Genomic DNA, 23242 nt, shown 5'->3' with positions numbered 1-23242 from the left:
TGGTCGTCCGAGTTGGCGATTTGATAAAACCGGCCGTCAAACGTCGCATTCTTGGCAATGCCGAGGCCGCAGTGCTTGCAGCGCTTCGCGATCGTTTCTTGGTATGCGGCCATGCACTCGGCGTGCACCTTCTTGCCCGAGTCGAGCTGAAAGTACTTGCCATCAAATTGACCTAACGACAAAAGTGGATTCCGTTTATGCACCAGTTTGCACCATTTTTGAAATACAAATACCTGGGATCGGCGTGATGGCCATGTGGCAGTGGCCGCAGCTCTCGGCGGTGCGAATGCGATACGCATCAATGCACTCGGCATGGCACGTCGTGCCGTCTGGGAGCGTATAGAGACGGCCAGAGAACTGCCCCGGCACCACCTCGATGCGCAGCCCGCAGTCGACACAGACGGCCGTGTGCTGCTGACGGTAGATCTCTGTGCAGGGCTCCTTGCACACGTGGCGCACACCGTCCCTAGAGATAGCAAGTTTAGTACAAGTACTAGGAAACGCACGATCATGTACTTGGTCTCAAACGTCCGGTACGAGCCCGTGAGCGGCTTTTGGCACACACAGCAGTGCGGAATGTCATTGTCGGCAATCGGCAAGAGCGCAACCGGCGCACTCGTAAAGATTGCGAGCTGGAACGACGTCTCGAACGGCTCGTACGTGGCGGGGATGACCACGTAAGTGTCCGATGGCAGAGGTTCGGGTACGCCGAGGAAGCAGCTGCGGTTCGAGATGAACGTGCCAGTCGCGACCACGTCATGGCCAATGTCGAGCTTGCGCTGGGCCGGCGTCGCACGCCCCGTCACGATCGGCGCCACAAAGCACGCGTACTCCTTTTGCATGTGCAGTCGGCGCGACGGTTGTTCCAGATGCACCGCCAGCGACGTTGGCGCTACGCAACAGGGACATTCCGATTCACATTCCGATGCCAATGACACCGATGAGTCGTACCTGGCACTAGGAGCTGGTACTGCGGGTTGAGGTGCACGGCCTTGCGGGCCCCGCAGGTTGCCGCTGTCCACGCGCCCGACACAATGTGCACCGAGACCACCGGGCCGCCCGCTTGAACCGGCGCACCATGTGCAGTCGGAAACTGGTACAAGTTTTTCGACTCGAAGAGCGACGAGAAGAACGCGAGGCAGGCGTCGAGCGGCAGCCACACCGTAAAGTCGGGGTTGAGCGTATAGCCCGCGTCTTGCTTCTGACGCAGCGAGACGCGCCTCCACTCGGCCGAGCCTTTCGTCCACGGTACGCGCATCGGCACCACGTCCTTGTCGCTGTCGCCCCACGTGTTGCGCAGCTGCACCAGGTACTGCGTCGATCCGTCGACATGCAGCTCGACGAGGCGGAGCACGCCGTACGTGTGCCCGGCCTTGAGCCCCAGCGGCAGCGATGTCTCGGCTTGGTCGTTGCAAAAGCCGAGGAGGTTGCCTTGGTGCAGCGACTATTGTGTCCCTGAGCCAAGCATTGACCAAGACAACAAAGACGTACCTGGGTCAAGTAGGCGTACGCGGCCTCGGCATTGGGGAGTTGCGTCGTCCTAACAGTAAATTGATGAAAACTCAATGAAAAAACGAGAAAAAGCTTACGAAAGGGTGGTGGGAATGCCGCCCCACAGGTCTTGGAGACAGTAGACATCTTGGCCACCAAGGATCGCGTCGTAGCCGCCATGGAGCTTGGCGTACGCCTTCTCGACGAGCATTGACCAAATTTCAAACCGGGACGGCGACCCGGTAAAGGACGCAAACACGGGCTTGCCGTACTGCGAGCACGGAATGTAGTCGTCGACAATCACCTACAATCCGTCGGCAAATCGTTTCAAGGTATCAAGTGCCGAGAATACGTACCAGATAGCTCTTGTGGTTGCGCCAGAAGCGCACGCAGTAGACGCCTTCATCGTTGTACTGCTGCTCGAGCGCAAACGCAGTCGGCACGTCCGGGTCGCGCTGTGCCGGATCCACGAGGTCGGGCGTCAGCACTAGCCACAACTTTGTGACATTTCATCAAAAATCGCACAAAATACTCGGAAACAACTGGGCCACGAGCGTCGGCGACGTCGATAGCATCGAGAGCGCACCAAAGAGGTACCCGTCGGCGAGTCGCCCGGCCTTGCACTCGGCCACGTCACGCTTGTGCCGGTCAAACACGCACACGTGTTGCGCTTGGAACTGCACAGGCACGAGCACCGAGACGCGCGAAATGCCATTGCCTACAATTCGCTTGATACTCTGATATTTTCAAAAAAGATGGACAATAATCTACCGTCGAGGCGATACCCGCACGGCGACCCGACGCCTTGGTACACGAGAGGCTTGTTTTGGTCCAACAGACTGCGCTGCCAGAGGAGCTCGTACTTCTGGACGCCGTCGACGTACTCGGACATGTGCTGGATCAACGACGTCGTCAGCAGCAGCATGTGCTCGCGCTTCTTGTGCGTGAGCGCCAGCTCGACTGCCTCGGTCGCCCGAAGGAGGAACCGCGCATCGACCGACACGTCGCGCTGCTCCCGAATGGTCGCAATCATCGACTCGGCCTCGGCCGCCGACTTGACGGCAATCCCCGACACGAGCTTCTTGTCGTCGTCGACCATGGTCACTTCCACATACCTAGTTTGGCATCAGATCTTATTTCATAGATATATCGAGCGAGAGATCGAGGGGTAGGTACGTACGCGTTGGTCGAGAAGAAGTCGCTGATGCGCTTCCATTTCCACACGATCGCGTCGAGCGGCGTTGTGCCGGGGAACGTGTTGGGGTTTGCCGGGTCTCGGTACAAGGACGCGGTCGTCGGCGGAAACTGCGGGTCTAAGCAGCGCATATCCGGTATTTTGATTTAAAAAATGAGTCTTGGTACCGGTGAATTGGGTCTTGTTTTGGCGGTGCTGCCGCAAAAGCTCGAGCCATTGCGGCCCGTCGGGCGCCGACCGCGACGAGTACCACTGCTCTTCTTCCGACACCACTTGCATGTTGTGATGCACCGTAATATTGGCGTTGACCTACAATCACTGTCGAGCGCGCGCAAGGGTTGATAGTACTACCTTGGACGAGTGGTAGTTGTGCGTCACTTGATCCGGGCTCGACCGGTTGCGGTCCATGGTCGCTGACATCGCTTGACGCAAGCTCAAGCTGTCCATGTCGTGGGCTTTCGTGATCGTGCGGAACGAGATGCCTTCGCCCGTGCCATGCGTGTCCAGCACGGCGGGCTCCGCCGTCGACGCCTTGACTACAAGAGACAACGAGTAAGATCTATGGCCCGTGGAGCGCGAGGCGCGTACGCGTGAGCCCGGCGAGCTGGGCAGCGGCGAGCGAGGCGCCTGGAAAGCTCGTCGTGAACGCGGGCTTGGGCGCGGCCGACTCGGGCGGTGGCATCGAGGCCATGGGCGGGACAACAGCCACCGACGACGACGGTGCAGGACCGCCAAAGAGATCGTCGTCATCGTCGTCGACCACGGGCGGTGACACCGTGGTCGGTGCAGCGCTTGGTGGTGACGCTTGCCGACGGTAGCCACACTCGCCGCAAAACATCTCGGCCGCGTCCACGAATGGCGTCGCGCACTTGACGCATGCTGGCGCGAGCGCTGGCACAACGACCGTCGGGCGGAGTAGTGGCGCAGCGGGCGGAGCGGTGTACGCGGGCATTGGGGCTTCATATGTGGGCACCGGCGCCACGTTGGGCGGTGTCGGGGCAACGTAGGCAGGCGTCGGGGCCGTGTACGTCGGCGTCGGCGCGGTGTAGGCAGGTGTCGGGGCCGTGTAGGCGGCCGTTGGAGCCACGATGGCAGGCGCAACTTCGTCCATCTCGCGCGGGGCGCCACACTCGGCGCAGAAGCGCGAGGTCGCGTCGTCGTACCGACTGCCGCACTCGCCACAGAACATCTTGCAGTATGCCAAAGACAGGATCCTCGCCGAATCAGCTGCGCGGCTTGGTATCCGGATGACCCACGCCACGGCGCAACACGATTGGCCAGATATCCGGGAAACGAGCGTAAACACGGCCATTTATTGGCTGCGTGTCCACGAATCAAGAGGCCGCATTCGTTTCCGGTTGTATCTTGCCCAGCTGGCGACGACATGCTCGGTGCTTGGCGAGCTCGCCGTGTACCAGGGGCCAGGGTGGAGGACTCCAAACGAAGCGCCAAATCGACTCTATAAGAGCTAGCTCACTTCAGACCATCAGGCGCTACAAGGGCGTCGCCAGCACCTTGCATGATGAATTTGGTCCTGGGTCCTGGGTCCTGAAGTCCGCGTAGCTTTGTGTTAAAGCAAGCTCTCGTGAGCACCGTTTCTGTAGGTGGATGACTGCGATCGACCGAGTGCGGTTGAGACAAAAGTCTTCTCAACTCGGAGAGCTCAAGAGTGCTGTGGACGACACGTTGATGGGCGTGCAAGAGCATATGTACCTACCTCTGATCATGATCACTTTCTTATCGCAAAACCATTAAGAAGTCTCTGTGATTAGCGATGACGTGTGTTGAGTACACAAGCATGCCTGCGAAGCGAGATATGGTGCGAGCCAGAGTTGCAAAAATGGCAATATGTGGTTATATTTAGCATATGCCATATTTAAAATTCTTGCGGCCAAAATCTCTTGATGTAGGCTTCCAACGTCCATGTGACATAGCTTTCCAAGCTCCTCAAAGCATCCTTTATCGTCATGCCAAGTTTGAGCGAAATCATTTCCAAGTCTGGTTTCGGTCACGGAGTGCACGGCCGCTGCGCCTGGCAGGTCGACATGTCATTGGATTGGCTAAAAAGAGAAGCAATATATATCCAATCAAAATCGTTAAAATACATTGACTTGGGAGATGTGGCAATTAGCGTGTGCTGCGCATGGATCCCGTCGAGTAACTTCTAGTACCGGTAGTGTATGAAATCCACATTCACTAAATTTCGCCTCTCGTAGTCTTGTGCTGGAATAAACCCAGGCTGTGGACCACACTAACTTGCGACTGCTTGCGAGCATACCAACATTCTTGCCGTCGTCAATACGCATGGCACGCACTTGAAGTTTTGACATTCAGATTGCCATCAGCAAAAGTACGAATGCTGTGTCTCGTGACGGAAGCGCTGCTGCCAACGTCGCTCGTGAGCGCGCCGATGACCATGCAAGGCCGGCTCTCGGTGCGCTTCCAGCCCAGGAGCTCCCAAGCGACCCACCGGTACTTTGTCCTCGACCAAGACGCTCTCTCGTACGACGAGTGCGACCATCACGACCGACCGCTCGGACGCGTCGACATTCCCGTCGCCAGCATCACCGCCGTGCGTCTCGGCTTCAATTCATCCGAGACTGAAGTCATCACAACTCACCACGGGACGCTTCAGCTCCGGTCCGCGTCGTCGACCGATTGGGGCGACTGGGCGCGTGCGCTGTGCAGTGTGGTGCCACTGCGCTGCGTCGACGCTGCGTTACGGGACCGCTTTCGAGTCTGCAACCGACTTAACGTCTTGCTGCTCGCAGACGACACGGTCGGGAATGCTGTCGACGCCATCTTGCACGCCTTTCATTGCTGCCCCGACGCTCCACCGCGCAGTGAGTACAACGCGAGCAACTATGTACTAGCCATGACCGACACTGACGTGTGTTTGGCCGACCGACAGCGCATGTTGTGCACGTACGAGCACGTGCGCTACTGCTTGGCGTCGTCGCAGCCTTTCCGCGTCACGCTCACGCTGGCGACCGACGACGTCTTAGTGCGAGACGAGGCTTTTGTCGACCCGTATGCATATTCCATGTACGAGATGTAGTGGACACTGTCCAAACGACGTGTGCTAAATATATTTCGAGCAATTGAATCTGAGTGCGCGTTGCTGAGCCAGCTACGACTACATTACGACGTTACTAGAGCTATAGTACGATGCACGAAGCCGTCACACAACACGGTTGGAAGTCGCACCCATGAGAAGTACCATGGCAGCAACGACGTTGACATCATCGTCGCAAGAGACTGCGGTCATCGTGCAGTATGGTCTGCAGTCTCCGAGAGAGGTGTAAGTGCCGACTCTAGCGCTGGCGTGCTGTGGGCCAGCGTGAATCCCGCGAGCCAATGCCTTCTGCTGGCATCCCATTCAAATCTCAGGACACGGTCGAAGCCACGGTTCGGTGCCGGTGCAAAGGATGGACTATCAATGGACTAAAACAACCTTGATAACAAAATACGTGATGGCGAAGGTAGCTAGCTTGTCGGACCTGGAGATCGCGACGCTTGTAAACGGTCTCACCTACGCCCATTGACGCTTGCAGGAAATGACTTCGACGAGGAAGGGACTCGCGACCTTGAAGAAAACCGCACTGCAGTACGCCGCCCGAGAATCTCATTCGCTTGTCGGACTGTGGTCATGCTGCAACTCTAGACAATCCACATGTCGTTACATAGTCCCCGATTCATACATCTATATTTCTATCCATCTCGTGGACAATACTGTCTGTGCTATCGACGACGAGGCCACGTATTGCCGACGCCGTTCTTGTGGCGGCGCCGACGTAGCACAAGAAAAAGCCCACGCTGCGCAAACACGCCACGTGCGCAACATTTTAGCCAATCAGCGTCGCGCGTGCGAAAACGAGCCAATCAGACGTCGGTTGTGACCCTCACGGTGATTGGCCAAAACGCCATGTGGCAAAGATTTCCGGTCGGCGACTTCAATTCCATTTTTCACAAGATGAGCTCGACGACCAAGGAGATCCCGTGCAAGGACTACATCGTCCAGGTCGGCCATGGCCTCCTCGCCTCCGTGCCCGGCCAGCTCAAGACGCTCCTGCCCAAGGTCGGCAGCTACATGGTCATCTCCGACTCGAACGTCGCGCCGCTCTACGCCAAGACGCTCCTCGCCGGCTTTACCGACCGCGTCGAGCTCTACGTCATTCCCGCCGGCGAGGCGAGCAAGTGTCGCCGCATGAAGCAGACCATCGAAGACTTCATGCTCGCCAAGCGCTTCCACCGCGACTGCTGTGTCGTAGCACTCGGCGGCGGCGTCGTCGGCGACCTCGCGGGCTACGTGGCCGCCACCTACATGCGCGGTACGCTTCACATCGCTTCGCTCGTCACAAGCCAGACCTCCTCACATTCTATCTAGGCGTGCCCTTTGTTCAGATCCCGACGTCGCTGCTTGCCTGCGTCGACTCGTCGATTGGCGGCAAGACTGGCATTGACGTCGAAGCCGGCAAGAACCTCATCGGCGCGTTCCACCAGCCCAAGCGCGTCTTCGTCGACCTCTCGCTCCTCGCAACGCTCCCGAAGCGCGAACTCATCAACGGTATCCGTCCATCCTTCCTCCTCCTTCTCGTACTTCGCTCATGTACATGGGGCAGGCATGGCCGAGATCATCAAGGCCGGCGCCATCTTTAGCGAGCCGCTCTTTTCACTCCTCGAGACCAACGTCGACGCGATTCTCTCGCTGCAAAAAGACATTGTCCTCGACGTCGTCGCGCAGTCGATCGCCGTCAAGACGACAGTCGTCAACCTCGACGTCTCCGAGCAGGTCTGTCTTGCCACATAGCGTCATGTATCTCAAATGCAAGTCTGGTAGGGCATTCGCGCGATTCTCAACTTTGGCCACAGCATTGGCCATGGCATCGAAGCCATCATGCAACCCGAGCTCCTCCACGGCGAGTGCGTCGCGATCGGGATGGTCAAAGAAGCCGAGATCGCACGGGGCATGGGCCTCTGCTCGTCGGCGACCGTCGGGCGCCTCCTCCGCTGCATCAAGGCGTTCGGCTTGCCCGTGCGCGTGCCGTCGCGGTCGCCGTCCCATGTAGTCTTGACCAACATGGAAGTCGACAAGAAGAACTCGGGCGCGCTCAAGAAACTCGTACTGCTCACGTCAATCGGTGCCGTGCACTCGAATCCGTACACGGTCGCCGTCGACGACGCGCGCATTTTGCTTGTGCTCGAGCCGCAGGTGCGTGGACCTGAGTTCCTTCCGGGTTCTCATGACGCATGTTGCGGCTAGGTGATGGTGCAGCCCAAGGGGCCGCTACAGGGCTCCGTGCACGTGCCTGGCTCCAAGTCGATTTCCAACCGCGTCCTCTTGCTCGCTGCGCTTGGCAAAGGGTACGATACCGGCGTGGGTTCAAACCCCGCTCAACCCTTCGTTCTAGGACGTGTCGCATTTCGGGCTTGCTGCATTCGGACGACACGCAAGTCATGATGGACGTGCTCCAATACCTCGGCTGTGGCTTTGCATGGGAAGACGACGGCAATGTGCTCGTTGTGCATGGCACGGGCGGTGTCTTCCCCAAGACGATGCCAACCCACTGGTACCGACTTGGATCCGCCGTCACGTTTCTCATTTTGAAATGCGTGTGTAGGTACCTCAGCAATGCAGGCACGGCCGCGCGCTTCCTCACGTCCGTCGCAACCTTTTGCGGCGCTGAGATTACGCTGACGGGCAACCACCGCATGCAGGAGCGGCCGATCGCCGACTTGGTCGATGCGCTCAACACAAACGGTTGCCATATTGCCTACGACAAAACGTCGGGGTGCCCGCCGCTGCGCATCACGCCGACGGGGCTGCCCGGTGGCCCCATGCGCATGCAGGGCAAGGTCAGCAGCCAGTACGTCTCGTCCGTGCTGCTCAGTGCGCCGTACGCGTCATCGCCGCTCGACTTGCTCCTCGAAGAAGACGCGCCGACGTCCCTACCGTACATTCTCATGACGACGCAGCTCATGGCCGACTTTGGCATTCGCGTCCAGCAAACCGGTATGTCTCTTCTACGAACAGTGTACAATATGACACTTGGTTAGGCGCCAACCGCTTCTTGGTGCCCCGGGGTGTCTACACCAACCCGGCGACCTACCACGTCGAGGTCGACGCGAGCTCGGCGACGTACCCGCTGGCGCTTGCGGCGATCACGGGCGGACGCGTCACGGTGCCTGGCCTTGGGTCGACGTCGACGCAGGGCGACGCGGCCGTGCACACGGTACACGCCATGATGGCGAGAATAATAACTCTCATGCTTTGACATTAGGTGCTGCAAGCGATGGGCTGTACGACGGGCCAGGACGCGCACTCGACGTGGGTGCAAGGCCCGGCGTGTGGCACCTTGCAGGCGGTCAACGTCGATATGATGACGATGACGGACGCCTTTATGACGGTTGCGGTCGTCGCGGCGGCGGCCAACGGCAAGACGACCATCACCGGCATCGCCAACCAGCGAGTGAAGGAGTGCAACCGGATTGAAGTGATGGTCCAGGAGCTCGCCAAGTGCGGCGTGCTCTGCGGCGAACTGCCCGACGGCATTTGGATCCAGGGCCTTGGCGGCAAGGCTCCGATCTTTCCCCGTACGTTGGATAGTCGATTATGGCGACTCGATAGATTGATACTATTTTGATACTGTGTAGAAACGCTGGCCAAGATTGCGTGCCACAACGACCACCGGATCGCCATGTCGTTTGCAGTCCTCGGGGCGGTCTGGCCCAATATTGTCATCACGGACAAGGAGTGCACAGACAAGACGTTTCCGTCGTTCTGGGACGAGTGTGCGTCGAGCCTCGCCATGTCGCTGACGTCGCCCACCACGTCGGGTCTGCAGTCGACCACAAGCGCGCTGCCCCGCTACGTCTTTCTCATTGGCATGCGTGGTGCCGGCAAGACGTCGCTTGGCAAGGCGGCGGCCGCAACCTTTGGCCTCGACTGGATCGATACGGACGAGTACCTCGAGAAGCATGTGTTTCACTCCACTGTCAAGGAGTACGTGGCCGTTCACGGCTGGGACGCGTTCCGTGCCGCCGAAGTCGCGTGTCTTGAGCAGTGGATGGCGAGTGCGCCGTCCTCGTCCGGTCCGACGACGATCATTTCGTGTGGCGGCGGCCTTGTGGAGTCGTCTGCGGCCGTCGCGATGCTCCAAGCCTACCCGCTCGTGGTGCATGTGGAGCGAGCGATTGCCGACATTGAGGCATACCTGGCGACGGACGCGGCGCGACCGGCGTACGGCGGTACGCTTCCAGTTGGTTGTCTTCATATCTCATGACAACTGGTGGTAGAATCGGTGCTCGCGGTGTGGACCCGCCGGCAGCCGCTGTTTACGGCCGCAAGCCAGTACCACTTTACCGTCTCGGCTGGCGATTTCGACTTTGCGCGCATCAGTGCGGACTTTGGCCGCTTCCTCGCGGTCGTCTTGCGCCGGTTCAATGTCGCGAGCTTGACGCGCATCCCCGACTCGTACTTTTTGAGCCTCACGTCCCCGAACTTGCACGCGGTCACCAAGGCGGACTTGGGTGTACTCGCGACCGGGGTGCACGCGCTCGAGCTTCGCGTCGACCTCCTCGCGTCCACGGAGCATGCGTTTGTCGCCGACCAAGTCGCGCGTCTTCGGGCGCTCTCGCCGCTTCCGATCATCTACACGGTCCGGTCGCTCAACCAAGGCGGCGCGTTTCCTGATGCGCCGGCAGACATCTTTGATCTGCTCCGGCTCGGTCTGCGTCTCGGTTGCGAGGTCGTCGACATGGAGTGCTGCTGGGAGAGTGCGCTGCAGGCGAGTCTCCTCGAGGCCAAGGTACTTCTACTTGGTAATTTGCAGTGTATTGATGCCCGAACGTAGGGTGGGTCGGCGATCCTCGCGTCGTACCACGCAATCCAATCGCGCTCGACCAAGGAAAAGACTGCAGGTATGTTGCGTTTCTCTTGATACATTGATACAAGATTCTCACGGACTGAAACGTAGAGCTCTTTGATCTGTGCGCGTGGCAAGGCCAGGTCGACATTGCCAAGGTTGTCCTCAAGGCGTATGACATTTCCGACGCGTACATGATCCACCAAGTGCTCGCCGAGTGCAAAGCGCGCTGGTCATTTGACATGCCCACGATTGCGGTGTGCACGACGCCGTCCGGATCGCTCAGCCGCGTTCTGAACCGGACGCTGACGCCCGTGACGCACCCCGCTCTGCCCGCCGCCGCCGCGCCCGTACACTCTCAGATGTCAACATATTCGGAGACTTATGCTTGTGGTTAGGGTCAGCTGTCGGTCGCCGAGATTGAGACGCTGCGCCAGACGCTGGGCATGGCGCCAGGTAGCGTCGCATAGGAAGGATAAGCCATCTAATATGTACGTTGTACTCTAGGCTTGCGCTTCTACTTGTTTGGGAACCCGATCGCCCACTCGCCGTCGCCCGCCATGCACAATGCAGCCTTTGCGGCGTTGCAGCTGCCGCACACGTACGACCTGCTCGAGTCGAATGGTACGTCGCCGCTTCGATCCTGGCCATGCCTCATTTTTTATTTATTTATTTTTGTGTAGATATCAGCGTGTACAAGAATGTCCTTGAGAACCCGAGCTTTGGTGGCGCGTCGGTGACGATTCCGCACAAAGTCGACATCATTCCATTTCTGCAGCAGCTGAGTCCGGCGGCGACGGCCATTGGTGCAGTCAACACCGTCGTTGTGAATCGGTACGCCTTGAATTTTCTCTGAATATGCTTAGAAAATGCTAGCGCGACCAAGCGCCTTGAAGGTGACAACACGGACTGGCTCGGCATCTACCGGCCGATCGCGCGTCGCCTCTCGACCACGGATGGCAACGCGCTCGTGATTGGCGCGGGGGGCACCGCGATGGCGGCCTGCTATGCGCTGCAGCAGCTCGGGCTACGTGTGTTTGTCTACAACCGAACGCTGGCCAAGGCGAGCGAGGTCGCGTCACGCTTTCACAGCACCGCCTTGCCGTCGCTCGAGGCGGTGCCGACGGTACGTGGAGAACATTCGACGACTTCCGTGGATTGAGATGCGATCGTAGATGCAAGTGGTCGTCGGTACGATCCCTGCCAGTGCTGGCTTTACGTTGCCCGACGCACTACTGCACAAGGCGCTGATCGTGATGGACGCCGCGTACAAACCCGCGATTACCCCGATGCTGGCGCACGCGAGTCGCTTTGGCTGCGTGTGCATCCAGGGCTACGAGATGCTGGTCGAGCAAGGTCTTGAGCAGTCCAAGCGCTGGACAGGCACGAGTGTTGCCATTGATGTTCTTGCCAACGTCGTCAAGGCGCGCTTCGACTCGGCCGAGATCCTGCCCGGCGGCCTCTAAGGACAAGCTACGTTTTTATTCTGGAATCGCAGATCTCGACGAACTAACATTTTGCGATCTTGACAAGGAGAGTGATGGTCATTTTGCGGAATGTGTGTGATTTGGAAGATCCTGTATCCTAATCCCATGTCCTGGTTCCAACACGCAGCCGGACTTCTACGCACTGAGTAGCTCCTTGGCGATACCTCCTTTAAGACCAAGACAGCACGATTCGTACGTTGGCTGCGCTCTCCTTGTGCGTATACTGGCGCGAAATTACCACAAGTACCCGAAGCGCTGGTCGTCTCTGGCCGGCAGTTCAAATCCTGACAAGCACACCCTGTTTCTCCAGGCATCCACAAGGGTACCTAACACCGTTGGCATCGATCGTGGGACGTGCGCGTAGTACGTTTTGTGCAGTAGTAACGTCGCGAAGGTTTGTATGCGGCGGGTTGAAGTTGAAGTGGCGTTTCGCGGCCAACGTACGTCGCTATCTCCAAGCAGGCGCAACATCCTCAAGCTCTTTCCCGCGAGCATGCACAGAGCCTTTGCCAGGGCGAGGTCGCCCTGTTCTCTGACTTGCGGATATGATCTGGCTCGGGTCTGGCTACTACCAGTACCGTTCCGTGTGCGGTGGACGCCATTTTAACCAATCCGACGACGTTGAACCAGATGGGTGTAGTCTGATTGGCTGAAATACATTAGCGTGGCCCGAGAGGTTGCGGCCTATTTTTGCGAAATCTTCGGCTTCGATGGACCCTTGCGTGGACGCCGCCCAGCCATGGAGCTTCGTGTCGATGAACATGAGCCTCCTGCCCATCGCGCGGCCGCTGCCCGTGCACACGGCAAGCCCGCGAAGGGCCTCGGACAAGCCGCGCACGCCAAGCCATCAGTCGGTCGACAAGGCTGTGAGCATCAGCCCGCGACGCCAGGCCGGCCATGCGTCGCAGAGCCTGCGCGAGCGCGTGCTGCGCCGCGACAAGGTGCGCAAGCGCGAGCGCGACGCTGTCGACGAGGCCATGGACGGCAGCGGCAGCGAAAGCGACGTGCCCGCGCCGCCCGTCGTCCGCGTCAAGCGCATCCTCGAGATCCTCGACGAAGACCGCAGCGTCCCGGACGACGTCATGCACGCCGTGTCGCCGCGCAGCGCCAAGAAGGTGCGGCTCACGTAGCCTCATTAGCTCTAGTCTCCTTATTCTATGCCATCAATACTGGCCTGCGCACAGTTCTACGACTATACATGTCGCCTCTCAATAGCAAGCTGCAGGTACCAGCATCCCAAGCGTCATGTGTCATTGCGCTATTCCTCTACCCTCAAAATCGCCATGAACATCGGCGGTTGCCGAGTGCGTCGCGACATCGCTTTGGCTTCCTTCTCAGACAGTCCAGCGCCGTCGTGTGGCTACCGTCATGGCACCAGCTGCCTTGATGCGCTGCAACCATCCCACTGCGCCAGAGCAGTCCCACACCTCAGTAGCTTGCTGTACAGTACGATTCACTGCGTAGTACTTAGTACGGTAGTCAGACGCAAAGAAATGGCTGTCCCGCCTGCCCCATCGAGTTCACTCCCATCAGCTACGGCGCGACTCGACTACAGTCGACTAGTTGCGACTAACACAAAACCTATTTTCGGACAAAACGCACGTGGCATGGTCGAGCTCACGCGTGCGCAGCAGCTCCTCGCGGCCAAGTCGCTGGCCGTCAAGCGAGAAAAGCAAGCCGCGACGGCCTCCAAGCAGCAGCTCGATGACGCGCGGCGCGTCGAGATCTCGCGGAAGCGGGACTTGGCCGTCGAGCAGAAGCGGTCGCATGGCACCAAGGTGCTGGCGCATTTCGTTGAGCGGAACCTGGCGACCTTTGCAATGCGCGAGCCGCCCAAGGCCAAAGACGCAGCGCCGGGCCGACGCCAGCCCGAACGGTCGCAGTCGAGTCCCGCGCCGGCCACCCTCGACTTGCGGTGGTTTCCATGGCTGTGCAGTATCTCGAGCTCAACGCTACAGTAGGCACGAGCCCGACCCGAAACACCGACCAGCACGCCAGCAGCCGCCCAACGCGTGGGCCAAAGTACGTGCTCGATTTGCTGCACGGAGGATGGCGACGCGTCACTAGATGTATGCGCTCGAGCAAATCGAGGTGCAAGCCGAAGAGCAGCGACGGCGGCAGGCGGCAATGGCGCAGCGGGCCGACATGAAGCGCGCCCTCGACGCGCAGAACAGCAGCAAGCGCCAGCAAGTCGCCGCCGAAAAGTCGGTCGAATTGGCGCATTTTGAGCAGCAGCAGCGCGAGTTGGCCAGCTACCAAGTGCACTCTTTACTGCCGACACGCTGCATGACAAGGTGAACTGCACTAGGTGCTGCAGCAAAAGAAGCTAGTCGAGAAGGAGCAAAAGCAGCTGCAGGACAGTGCCGAGTTCCAGCGCATGGTCGACGAAGCGCGGCAGCGGAAGGCGCGACAGCGCAACGCAGAGATCCAAGCCGAGCTCGACGATGTCGCGCGCACCAAGGTTCCGACATGCTTGCATGCAGCAGCCGACCGACCGACGACTGTAGGCGGCGCTGGAGCAAGACCGGCTTCGGCTCGAGCACCAAAAGCTCCTCAAGGCCAAAGACGTCGAACGCGTCAAGCTCGAAAACCAAAAACTGCTCGACGGTACATAAAAGAATATGCTTCGAAGCGGTGGACCCTACCCCGCCGACTAGAAAAACGCAAGGCGGCGCTTGCCGACCAAGAGCAGGACAGATGCGTCCACCGACAGTACATGGAGCGTCTCGCCGAGCAAGAGCGAAAGCGGCTCGACGCGCTCGAACGCACATACGCGCGCCAAGAGAAGCGGGTCAACATGGCGCTTCTCAACGTCGTCTCGGACGCCGAGAAGGCGCGGCTCGACGAAGACCGAGCCAAGCGGGTACAAGCCGACGTCGACGCGCGCACAGCGGCAATGGAAGCCGCGAAACGCGCGCGCCAAGAGGAGAGCAACAAGCGCCAGCGGGAGGCGCTCGAGAAGCAGCACGCCGACCGCCTCCTGGCCATGAAGAAAGAAAAAGACTCGAGTCTGCAAGCGGATAAGGACTGGATCCAGGATACGCTGGCGGCCGAAGTGCAAGCTCGGGCCAAGCAAGCGGCCAAACATGCGCAAGACAAGGCGTACCGTCAGGTACGAAAAGTCCGAGGGATTGTGTTTTCTATGAACGGACTTGGTGTAGCAACTGGCGCAGCAAATGCTCTCGGAGCAGCGCAAGCGCGAAACCACCGACAAGTGGGCCATGGACGCGACCGAGATGGTGCTGAACGCCGAGCGACTGCGCAAGGCCGGCGTGGCCGTCCCCCACACAACCCACTGAGGACAGCGCCGAGAGGATCTAATTTATCGCGTACATACATTATTGTCTTGTGGCTCATGAATATCTCCGAGACAAAAGAGGAACACTCGCATGTAAATTTACATATTTACAGGAAGCGTCAGAAGAGCCGGGCGTCGAGGCGGGACGGCATCGACGACCGCGACTGCGCGTGGATGCTTTCGGCTTGCGCAATGAGGTCTACGCACGCGTCATGACTGCGTTGTCGGTGCGACGTACTAGTACCTGCAATGTCGGCTTCCCGAACGTGCTGCAGCATGAGAAACTGCGCTTTCCCGTACCGAAGACTGTCAAACATGAGGACGGACGAGACGTCCATGCCAAAGCCCCGTCGCCGGCGTTCGTCGCGGTCCTTCTCCCACGCCGCCCTATTGTCTATCAAAATGACACTTGGTACATTCCTAATTACCGTAGTTTTTCGCGACGGCTCAGAAACTCGTGCCGCTTGGTCGAGAGGAGCGCTTTGAGCAAGCTCACCTTGAGGCTACAGTCACCGTATGCTGAAGTGCAGACGCCAATGGTCTACGCACGGAAGGGGAATGCGTGCCGCGTGTTGCGCAGCCTTTTGCACTTCGTCTTCCGGCGACAAGATCGCATTGAGGTGCTCGAGCATCTTGACGGCGTGGACCACTTTTTTTGTACCGGCACTGGACGGGGGACCTACAAAATTCCATTTTTTAAATGGGGCCACCCCCTCGACCCCTCGTCGTCGCGGCACCGTAGGTACTGTGGCGCCCCGACATGTTGCTTCGGCGGTGGCTGCCGCGATGATCCAAGGGCTCCTACGCAAGATGAAAGAAAGCCGGTCGTCGCTGCTTCTACCGGTGTCTTCTCGCGCGCCTCGGACACCGCTACACCGTAAAAACTCAATCCTCGAAAGATAGAGAATGAGACACCAGCATGGAGTTTCTTCTCGACCTTGGTCCAAAAGAGCAACAAGAGCTTGACGCGGGCGTCGGTGATGACTGCCCAGCTACGCCACATGGACTGGAACTGCCGCACCGATTGCCGGTACTTGAACATGGCCTACACATATGTGTCTTGTTGAAAGATTGATACTCTCATGGTGCGACAAACGCGTCGAAACTTCGCATCTTCGCACTCGCGGAGGCTCGTGATAAGGACGAGGACAGCGCGGCGCTTGCGCTGGTTGCGGTACGTGCCCATGCGGCGGAGGATGAAGCGCTGGATCGTCAAAACGGCCTCGGCCGCTTGCGATAAGGACATGGCTTGCGTCTTGGCCCGCCAAAATGCCTGGATCTTCTTGGAGGCGTGTACCATCTGGGCCATCTTGATCGTCGGCTCGACCAGCTAGTACGTCTACCGCTCTACACCAAACGTCTTTTTGCGTTGCGTACCTTGAAGCGCCGGCGCAGCTTGTCGGCAGCGAGAGCCACCAGGACACTGACCAAGACGCGCTTGGTGCGGGCGTGTCGGAGGTAGTTGGCCTTCTCTTGGCGCCGACGCGCACCCCAACGATCGACGCTGCGCTCCGTGGCTTGCCGCATCGTCTCTTGGTGCTGAAAGTAGCGTTCTACCTGCGCCTTGCGTCGCGACTGCTGTATCTCGTTCCGTTCCTACATCGTCGCATGTGGACATATTGTCTGTTATGTCGACGACAAACATGGCGGGCCTCGGGCGGTACAGGCTGCACGACTAGCTGCTTGTTGATGGCGACGCGGTCGTCGGCGGATGCGTGGATGGCGCGGTGCGCGAGCTTGCGCGCGGCTGCGGCCGCCTCGACCTCGGCGAGGGCCTCTGGCGCCAGCATAAACTGCGCGATCCGAGCCGAGAGCGTCGATGTGCGCGAGGCTTTGATCGTCGTGCGCATGCGGAAGCGACTCGTCTCGGTCTCGTACCGCTTTGGCTCGACCTCGGGTCTACGCCATCGCGTTACCCTGCTGGAGAGTGCAATAGCGTACTCGGTTGGTACAAGTGGCGGTGTCCGACTCGGCCGCGGTGACGGCAGCAAGTGGGGCAAGTACCGGAGCTGCGTCTTTGGCTGGAGCTTGACAGGTCGGCATGGCTGCAGTGGCAGTGCGTAGTGCTGTGGTGGCGATGGAGACGAACGCCGCGGCGTCATTTCTTGGTTGCTTCGCGCCGCCTACCCCAGTACCGTTGACCACCTAGTACTACGAAGCGGTCGTGAGTGTACAAGGTCTCGGTGCCGGAAGACGAGCCAGGCTTCGAGCGGCGACGTGGCGTCCACGGTCGTCGTCGCTTCCCCCGGGGGCCTTGACGCTCATGCCGCCGCGCGGCGTCGACCGAAGCAGCTCGGGAAAGCACGCCTTGTCGACCTCCACCGCGTGCTGCTCATTGATGGCGCGTAGATGGTAGCCATCGCGAATGCTAAACATTGCGTCCTAACAGCAAAGGAGAGATTTTAGGGCGTAGCCAGGCGGCAGGCACCGTACCTCGGTGGGCATGCGTCTCCCGTTTCCTACGAAACGGCGCCCAAAACCCTACCCCTAGTGGCACTCGACTGCACATCAAGAGACCTCAACTAGGCAACCCGAGAGCGCAACTCGATATGGCTGGCCGTGCGTGGACTCGATATGTGAACCACACCAACGATAGAGAAACCAGATGAGGCAAAAAGGAGTTGATCAGGATCCAGCAAGGCGGAGCATTAAGGACGCAACTACATTGCGGCATCGCGAAGACGTCGTCGGCCAGAGACCACAGCGAGCAAGCAGATTGCACCGGACGACAGCCAACACCGCAAGTAAACAATCAACGAAGCTTAGAGCCATATAAGAAAGAATCAACTCGATACTAGTGGAAGAGGAAGCGGAGGTCTTCGACCGTGAGACGCCCAAGCGCCGCCGTGCTGGAGCCCACCGTGCCTTCAAACACCAGCTGCTTCTTCTCCTACAACAGCATCATCATTTGCACCCGAGAAGAGGCCGACGCACCTGCAGCTTCAAGATGCGGTCTTCAATCGTGTTGGCAACGATGAACCGGGTCGCGCGAATGGGCTTGAACTGCCCGAGTCGGTGCGTGCGGTCGATCGCTTGGTGCTCGGCCGCCGGGTTCCACCATGGGTCCATGAGGAAGATGCTAGTCACCATTAGTCGCCGACGCGCCACTCGTAGCACAATTACTGGGACGCGACCGTGAGGTTGAGCGCGACGCCACCGGCCTTGAGACTGATGAGGAAGATTGTGAGCTTCGGGTCGTCCCGGAAGAGCGTCAGCAGCTTCTCGCGCATCGCCATGGGCATGCTGCCCGAGAGCTTCACGCAGCGAATGCCCGCGAGCTCGAGGCGGTGCTCAATGAGGTCGAGCATGTTGACAAACTGCGAAAACACAATGCCCTTGGCCGACGGATCCACTTCTTGCATGCGGTGGATCTCCTCCATGAGCGCTTCAATCTTGGTGCTACACCATCGTTTATATACAAGATACGTGCCAATATATATCGTACCTGCTCTGAAAGTCGCTCAGCAGCGGCAGCTTGGAGAGCAAGCTCGGCTTTCCGCGCGTCTTCTTGAGCGACACGTCCACGCTGCGGGGCGACGCCACGTCGATCATCTCTTCCGGTGGCACCTCGGGCGGCGCGAGGTTGACCGTCAGCGGCTCTTCGCACGTTGGGCAGAGCGCCTTGGCGTCTACAGGCATCGCATAAGAGATCCAGCGAGATGGACGTGGTTATCCTACTCATGAGCAGCGACGCCATGTACTCCTCAACGCACGACTTGCAGAACGTGTGGCTGCAGGCCGCGCGCACCGGGTCCTCGGCCTCTTCGTGGCAAAAGTCGCACACTGGTGCCGCCACCGCGTCGTCATCCACATCGATTGTGAGCGGCAGGTCCTTCTTGACCGGCAGCTCGGGCGTCGGCAGCTGCAGTGCCGGGTTGATCTTGGAGTAAATGACCTACCATTGGTCAATCAGCACGACTCAATACATTGATAGAGGGTTGCATCGTACGAGGTACGGGTGGTCGACTGCTTGGCGCAACCGAATCAAGAGGTCGAAAATGTGCGCATAGTTGTTGAGGAGCGTGCCCGCCGAGACGTACGTGTTGAACTGCGCTTTGCTCTGCGTGTAAATGCTCTACGCAGAACACATATTCAGGTCCCCAGGCTCCAGACTTGGCGCACCTCGTAAAAGTCCTTTTCGCGCTCGTCCATGGCGTCCCGGCGCACGACAATGAGCTTGGGCGGCAAACTAATGTCATCGGCGCGGCTCTGCTTGGTGCGGCGCAGCAACACCTACGCCGCCCCGATCTACCCTCGGTACAAGAGACAGACAATGTCGTACGTGGCGCAAGAGGTCGTTTTGGAGGCGCAGCATGGCCACCTTGCCTTCGGCCACGTAGCCGTACGCTTGGATCGGGTTGAGAATCTTCTTGTTGAACGACGAGTAGTGCTGCATCGCAGAGTGGCTGCACTGGCTGCAGTGCCCGCCCTTCATTCTACACCCATCCCTAAGCCCCACGTGACTAGAGAATCGGGTCCTACTGGAAGTCAATCTGCTCGCACGCGCACTGCGCGCAGTGGTAGTACGCATACGGGTGCACTTGCAGAAACCGAATGAGCGAAAAGAGCTCGCCAATGCGGTTCTGGAGCGGCGTGCCTACTCGCACGTATGGTATCAATGTATCAAGGTATCGAGCACGACGATACCCGTGAGGCACCACTTGAACTTGGACGTGAGCTTGAACACGGACCGCGCCGTGCTGCACCGACGATCCTATCACGCAGTATTTGCATCGAACCGTCGTCGCATCTTCCACACCTTGATGTAGTGGGCCTCGTCGAGGATGATGCGGGCCCATGCAATCTCGTGCAGCGGCGACGTCCCCTTCATGACCTGTTTTTTGGCCGGGGGTTTCTTGACCGGCTTCTTCGGGGCCTTGTCCTCCGACGACGCATCGTCCTCGTCGTCCATGTCTTGAAACGACTTGGCCTTGTCCTTGGCCGCTTTGCCCTAATGCAGCAGATTGAGCGTCCAGGCTACGTAGATGGTTCGATGTACGCGTTGCTGCTTGGCTTGCTTGGACGTCTTGCGTGCGTTCGGGCCGCAAATGTACTTGTTGTGCAAGATGAGCTTCTCGGGCAAAAAGAGCTTGCCGCAGTACGCACACGGGTCCTTGTCGGCGCCCAGAATCTTGCGTCCTACGCATTGAATCAGCACTCGACACAGAAGCGTGTATCTACCTTCGCTCTCGACGATCGAAAAGGTCGTCAAGACCACGTCGTACATGGCGAGGTCGGCCGCGAGCTTGGTGCGCTTCGGCCCGTGGTGAATGATCACGCGCAGCGTGTCCTTGGCCACAAACCGCTCGATCTCCGACCGCCACTAGCCGCCACCTCGTTGATACAAGGTACCACCGAGCTTGCGCATCGTACCTGCATGCAGGCGACGACGGGGCACACGATGAGCGTCCCGCCCGGCAGGAGCCCGTTGGCCTGGAACATCGTGTCATTCTTCTCCAACCGGATTTGCTCCAACATGCACGAAATGGCTTGGACCGTCTTGCCCATGCCCATCTCGTCGGCCAAGATACCGCCGCGGTACGCGCTCGCCTCTTGGTTGACCATCCTGCACCCGGTCAGCACCACGTGTATCATAGACTAGTACCATGCGAGGCCTTCTTGTTGGTACGGCAGCAAGCTCGCGGTGAGCGCAGCCACGGGCAGCTTTCCGGGCAAAATCTCGCGCTTGATAAAGTCTTCTTCGCGCAACGCAATGCGCTCGTCGTCGAGGCCAGCCGCACGGTTGGCAGCCATGACCGCCACCATCTTGGCTTCGTCGTTCTTGGAGAGCGCGGTGAGACCGGCGAGCGGGATCGCGTCGCAGAGCATAGAGCAGGCCACGTGCTAGATCGTATGAGCACGAGTGACGACTATCAAGACAGCTACCTTGTAGTAGCTGTTGATGCCAAAGCGCGAGTGCTCGAGCGTCACTGAGATCACAAGCTCGTCCTTCTCGAGCGCCTTCTCGCACGTCTTGCACTACACCACGCCATGGACTGAGAATAAGGAGGGTGACGAGATGCAACGTACCCGCGCGCGGCCGCTGGTCGCGTAGCACGCCTTGTAGATCGGGTACACGGGGTCGGCGGGGTCGTCCTCGGCGTTTTGGGGACGTGCAGCGTCGTTGGGGTCTTTGGACGGCTCCTTGGCGGCCTTTTTTGGCGCTGGACGACGTCGGTTGCCCGCGGGCTTGGGCGCCGGCGACGCTTTCGCAGGCAACTTGACCTTGATCGGCGAAGAACCTGGTGGCAAGATCGGGTTGTCGTCTTCCGAGTCGACGCTACACGCACAGTGAGTCGACGCGATGCAGTGCAAGCAAGTGCGTACTGGGATGCGACTGAGACCACGTCGCTGCTCTCGTCCGACGACGCGTTGAACTCACTGTCGCTGCTCTCTTTGAGCGTACGCACCTTGCGTGGCCGGGCAACGACGACCTTCTTTTTGCCCTTGCCCTTGGCGGGCAGCTTGGGCGCATCGGCCCACGAGACATCGTCCATGTCCGACGCGTCCGAATCGACGATCGCATTCTTCTTGGTTGCTGCAACACGCGGCTTCTTGGCTGGCGTCGGCTTGATCTCGAGGTCCGAGACCGGCTCGCGCTTTTGTGCGGCCCGGCCACGGCGAGGTGGCGATATCGGCTTGTCGTCTTCGCTCGCGTCGTCGGCAGGCCCCTCCATCTCGACGTCCACAACAGGGGCTGGCTTGCGTGCTGCCCGGCCACGACGCGGTGGTGATATGGGCTTGTCATCCTCGCTCTCATCGTCGGTTGGCGGCTTCATCTCAAGCTGCGAGACTGCAACCGGCTTGCGTGCTGCCCGGCCCCGACGAGGCGGCGATATGGGCTTGTCATCTTCACTGCCATCGCTGGCTGCTGGCGGCTTCATCTCGAGGTGCGAAATCGAAGCGGGCTTGCGTGCTGCCCGGCCACGGCGAGGAGGCGATGGCGGCTTGTCGTCTTCGCTGGCTGCCTCTTCCCCTGCATCTTCCTGGTCGTCGTCGCCATCTTCCTCGGAGCTCGTCGGGACCTCGATGACCTCGGCGGCCTTGGCACGTCGCGTGGGTCGAGCGGGGCGCGGGGCGGTCGTGGCCGCGGGCGCCGGCTCGGTCAGCCGCGCGGATCGGCGTGCGACCATGGGAGTTGGAGTTTGGATCGGTGGGTCTTCTGCAACCTTCACGGTGCTTGTGATTGGCTGAAACACGAGCCATGGATTTCATTCCTCCTAGCAATAAAAATGCACGCCCGTTGCATACAAAATAGCTTGCAACGGGACAAACGTTTTTATACAAACAACACGATTTTATTTAAAATATACACGGCCTTTTAGCCAATCCACGTGCAGCAACCCCACAAAAATGGCGCCGACGGAGCGAGCAGCCGATTCCGCGCCAAACGACCGCGCCAAGGCACTGGGAGGACGTGCTGGCAATTTCTAGTAAAAGGACTAGAGAAATTGCTAATAATTGTACAGGACAGTAATCGCTTGAATAGTTTTGCCAGATACGCGTCCTGGCGTTCTCGAAACTCGACTTGCAAGACTACCGCTGGAGTAGTGGGCTGCTGCTACTACTACTGCAGATATGTCATGGACGAGGTGTCGCTGTAGATTGAACAAGCGTTTAGAACAGCCATCGAGGGCCTTGGCGCAAGCCCCGGAGCTATCCCGAGAGCTATACATACTGCGTCAGCATGGGAGGTCGATTCTCACACTTTGAATGCTCGTATCTTGGGCTGTAATGACCACACGGCAGCGCGGCATGGTGCGCTGGGGTGCCCAGAGTCGTCTCTATTGGTGTGCCAAGTTTGAGCGAGTTCGATTTTGGGTCGCTCGGCCGCGCCAAGGCTCGGCGGGCAATGGCGGCGGCCCCGGTCTCGGCGTATCCGGATTTAAATCCGGATATTGGTCAC

At 59.2% G+C, this 23242-nt stretch overlaps 7 protein-coding genes across 9 annotated transcripts; 4 read left to right on the top strand and 3 right to left on the bottom strand.

Annotated features, from left to right (window-relative positions):
- Positions 1-195: 195 nt before the first annotated feature.
- Positions 196-3875, bottom strand: SDRG_13556 (hypothetical protein; the record flags this gene model as incomplete). The annotated part of the gene is made up of 12 exons (XM_008619651.1): positions 196-466; positions 517-892; positions 952-1444; positions 1492-1540; positions 1590-1795; positions 1848-1978; positions 2024-2209; positions 2263-2606; positions 2672-2804; positions 2854-2995; positions 3038-3222; positions 3275-3875. 12 exons carry the CDS (start codon positions 3873-3875, stop codon positions 196-198), a joined length of 3117 nt encoding a protein of 1038 aa, XP_008617873.1.
- Positions 3876-4976: 1101 nt separating this feature from the next.
- Positions 4977-5803, top strand: SDRG_13555 (hypothetical protein). Its single transcript, XM_008619650.1, has one exon. The coding sequence runs from the start codon at positions 5043-5045 to the stop codon at positions 5742-5744; it is 702 nt and encodes a 233-aa protein (XP_008617872.1). The 5' UTR covers positions 4977-5042; the 3' UTR covers positions 5745-5803.
- An 855-nt stretch (positions 5804-6658) lies between these two features.
- On the top strand, positions 6659-12206 carry SDRG_13554 (the record flags this gene model as incomplete). 2 transcript variants are annotated; one of them, XM_008619648.1, is made up of 18 exons in its annotated part: positions 6660-7017; positions 7074-7253; positions 7309-7478; positions 7527-7898; positions 7950-8050; positions 8098-8256; positions 8308-8699; positions 8744-8919; positions 8968-9280; positions 9341-9934; positions 9983-10494; positions 10540-10606; positions 10663-10901; positions 10950-11007; positions 11059-11175; positions 11235-11385; positions 11428-11677; positions 11727-12206. In XM_008619648.1, the coding sequence occupies 18 exons, from the start codon at positions 6660-6662 to the stop codon at positions 12015-12017; spliced, it is 4500 nt and encodes a 1499-aa protein (XP_008617870.1). In that variant the 3' UTR covers positions 12018-12206. The 2 variants fall into 2 exon arrangements, with proteins under 2 accessions (XP_008617871.1, XP_008617870.1); XM_008619649.1 differs by lacking the exons at positions 11059-11175; positions 11235-11385; positions 11428-11677; positions 11727-12206 and having other exon boundaries at positions 6659-7017; positions 10950-11057.
- A 265-nt stretch (positions 12207-12471) lies between these two features.
- Positions 12472-13278, top strand: SDRG_13553 (hypothetical protein). Its single transcript, XM_008619647.1, has one exon. It carries the CDS (start codon positions 12749-12751, stop codon positions 13166-13168), a length of 420 nt encoding a protein of 139 aa, XP_008617869.1. The 5' UTR covers positions 12472-12748; the 3' UTR covers positions 13169-13278.
- A 247-nt stretch (positions 13279-13525) lies between these two features.
- SDRG_13552 lies at positions 13526-15409 on the top strand. 2 transcript variants are annotated; one of them, XM_008619646.1, is made up of 7 exons: positions 13526-13953; positions 14000-14060; positions 14106-14297; positions 14347-14499; positions 14546-14645; positions 14696-15150; positions 15200-15409. In XM_008619646.1, the coding sequence occupies exons 1-7, from the start codon at positions 13532-13534 to the stop codon at positions 15335-15337; spliced, it is 1521 nt and encodes a 506-aa protein (XP_008617868.1). In that variant the 5' UTR covers positions 13526-13531; the 3' UTR covers positions 15338-15409. The 2 variants fall into 2 exon arrangements, with proteins under 2 accessions (XP_008617868.1, XP_008617867.1); XM_008619645.1 differs by having other exon boundaries at positions 13526-13956.
- A 46-nt stretch (positions 15410-15455) lies between these two features.
- On the bottom strand, positions 15456-17781 carry SDRG_13551 (hypothetical protein; the record flags this gene model as incomplete). Its single annotated transcript, XM_008619644.1, has 14 exons — positions 15456-15535; positions 15581-15723; positions 15765-15839; positions 15886-16015; positions 16056-16137; positions 16178-16206; positions 16252-16381; positions 16433-16666; positions 16714-16932; positions 16980-17235; positions 17278-17459; positions 17511-17589; positions 17621-17718; positions 17770-17781. The coding sequence occupies 14 exons, from the start codon at positions 17779-17781 to the stop codon at positions 15456-15458; spliced, it is 1749 nt and encodes a 582-aa protein (XP_008617866.1).
- Positions 17782-18075: 294 nt separating this feature from the next.
- SDRG_13550 (hypothetical protein) lies at positions 18076-22492 on the bottom strand. Its single transcript, XM_008619643.1, has 18 exons — positions 21664-22492; positions 21367-21616; positions 21223-21315; positions 20942-21180; positions 20710-20902; positions 20518-20659; positions 20336-20475; positions 20096-20287; positions 19984-20050; positions 19819-19933; positions 19619-19772; positions 19459-19569; positions 19286-19411; positions 19015-19231; positions 18782-18965; positions 18460-18735; positions 18271-18415; positions 18076-18226 (listed from the first exon to the last, which is right to left on the bottom strand). Exons 1-18 carry the CDS (start codon positions 22467-22469, stop codon positions 18131-18133), a joined length of 3546 nt encoding a protein of 1181 aa, XP_008617865.1. The 5' UTR covers positions 22470-22492; the 3' UTR covers positions 18076-18130.
- Positions 22493-23242: the final 750 nt, after the last annotated feature.

Source organism: Saprolegnia diclina (genome assembly GCF_000281045.1).
Source record: "Saprolegnia diclina VS20 unplaced genomic scaffold supercont1.61, whole genome shotgun sequence".
In the NCBI taxonomy this organism is placed as follows: domain Eukaryota; phylum Oomycota; class Saprolegniomycetes; order Saprolegniales; family Saprolegniaceae; genus Saprolegnia; species Saprolegnia diclina.
This window is presented reverse-complemented; position numbering and strand designations above follow the sequence as displayed.

What these genes read in the sequence shown, in the direction of transcription:
- SDRG_13553 (XM_008619647.1), top strand. Translation starts at nt 12,749, where the DNA reads ATGGACCCTTGCGTGGACGCCGCCCAGCCATGGAGCTTCGTGTCGATG.
- SDRG_13555 (XM_008619650.1), top strand. Translation starts at nt 5,043, where the DNA reads ATGCTGTGTCTCGTGACGGAAGCGCTGCTGCCAACGTCGCTCGTGAGC.
- SDRG_13550 (XM_008619643.1), bottom strand. Translation starts at nt 22,469, where the DNA reads ATGGTCGCACGCCGATCCGCGCGGCTGACCGAGCCGGCGCCCGCGGCC. An exon ending in GTGGTCTCAGTCGCATCCCA is followed by an intron (nt 21,617 to 21,663) that starts GTACGCACTTGC and finishes CTGTGCGTGTAG; the next exon opens with CGTCGACTCGGAAGACGACA. An exon ending in TGCGAGCAGATTGACTTCCA is followed by an intron (nt 19,773 to 19,818) that starts GTAGGACCCGAT and finishes GGATGGGTGTAG; the next exon opens with AATGAAGGGCGGGCACTGCA.
- SDRG_13552 (XM_008619645.1), top strand. Translation starts at nt 13,532, where the DNA reads ATGGCTGTCCCGCCTGCCCCATCGAGTTCACTCCCATCAGCTACGGCG. An exon ending in GCGAGTTGGCCAGCTACCAA is followed by an intron (nt 14,298 to 14,346) that starts GTGCACTCTTTA and finishes GAACTGCACTAG; the next exon opens with GTGCTGCAGCAAAAGAAGCT. An exon ending in ACGATGTCGCGCGCACCAAG is followed by an intron (nt 14,500 to 14,545) that starts GTTCCGACATGC and finishes CGACGACTGTAG; the next exon opens with GCGGCGCTGGAGCAAGACCG.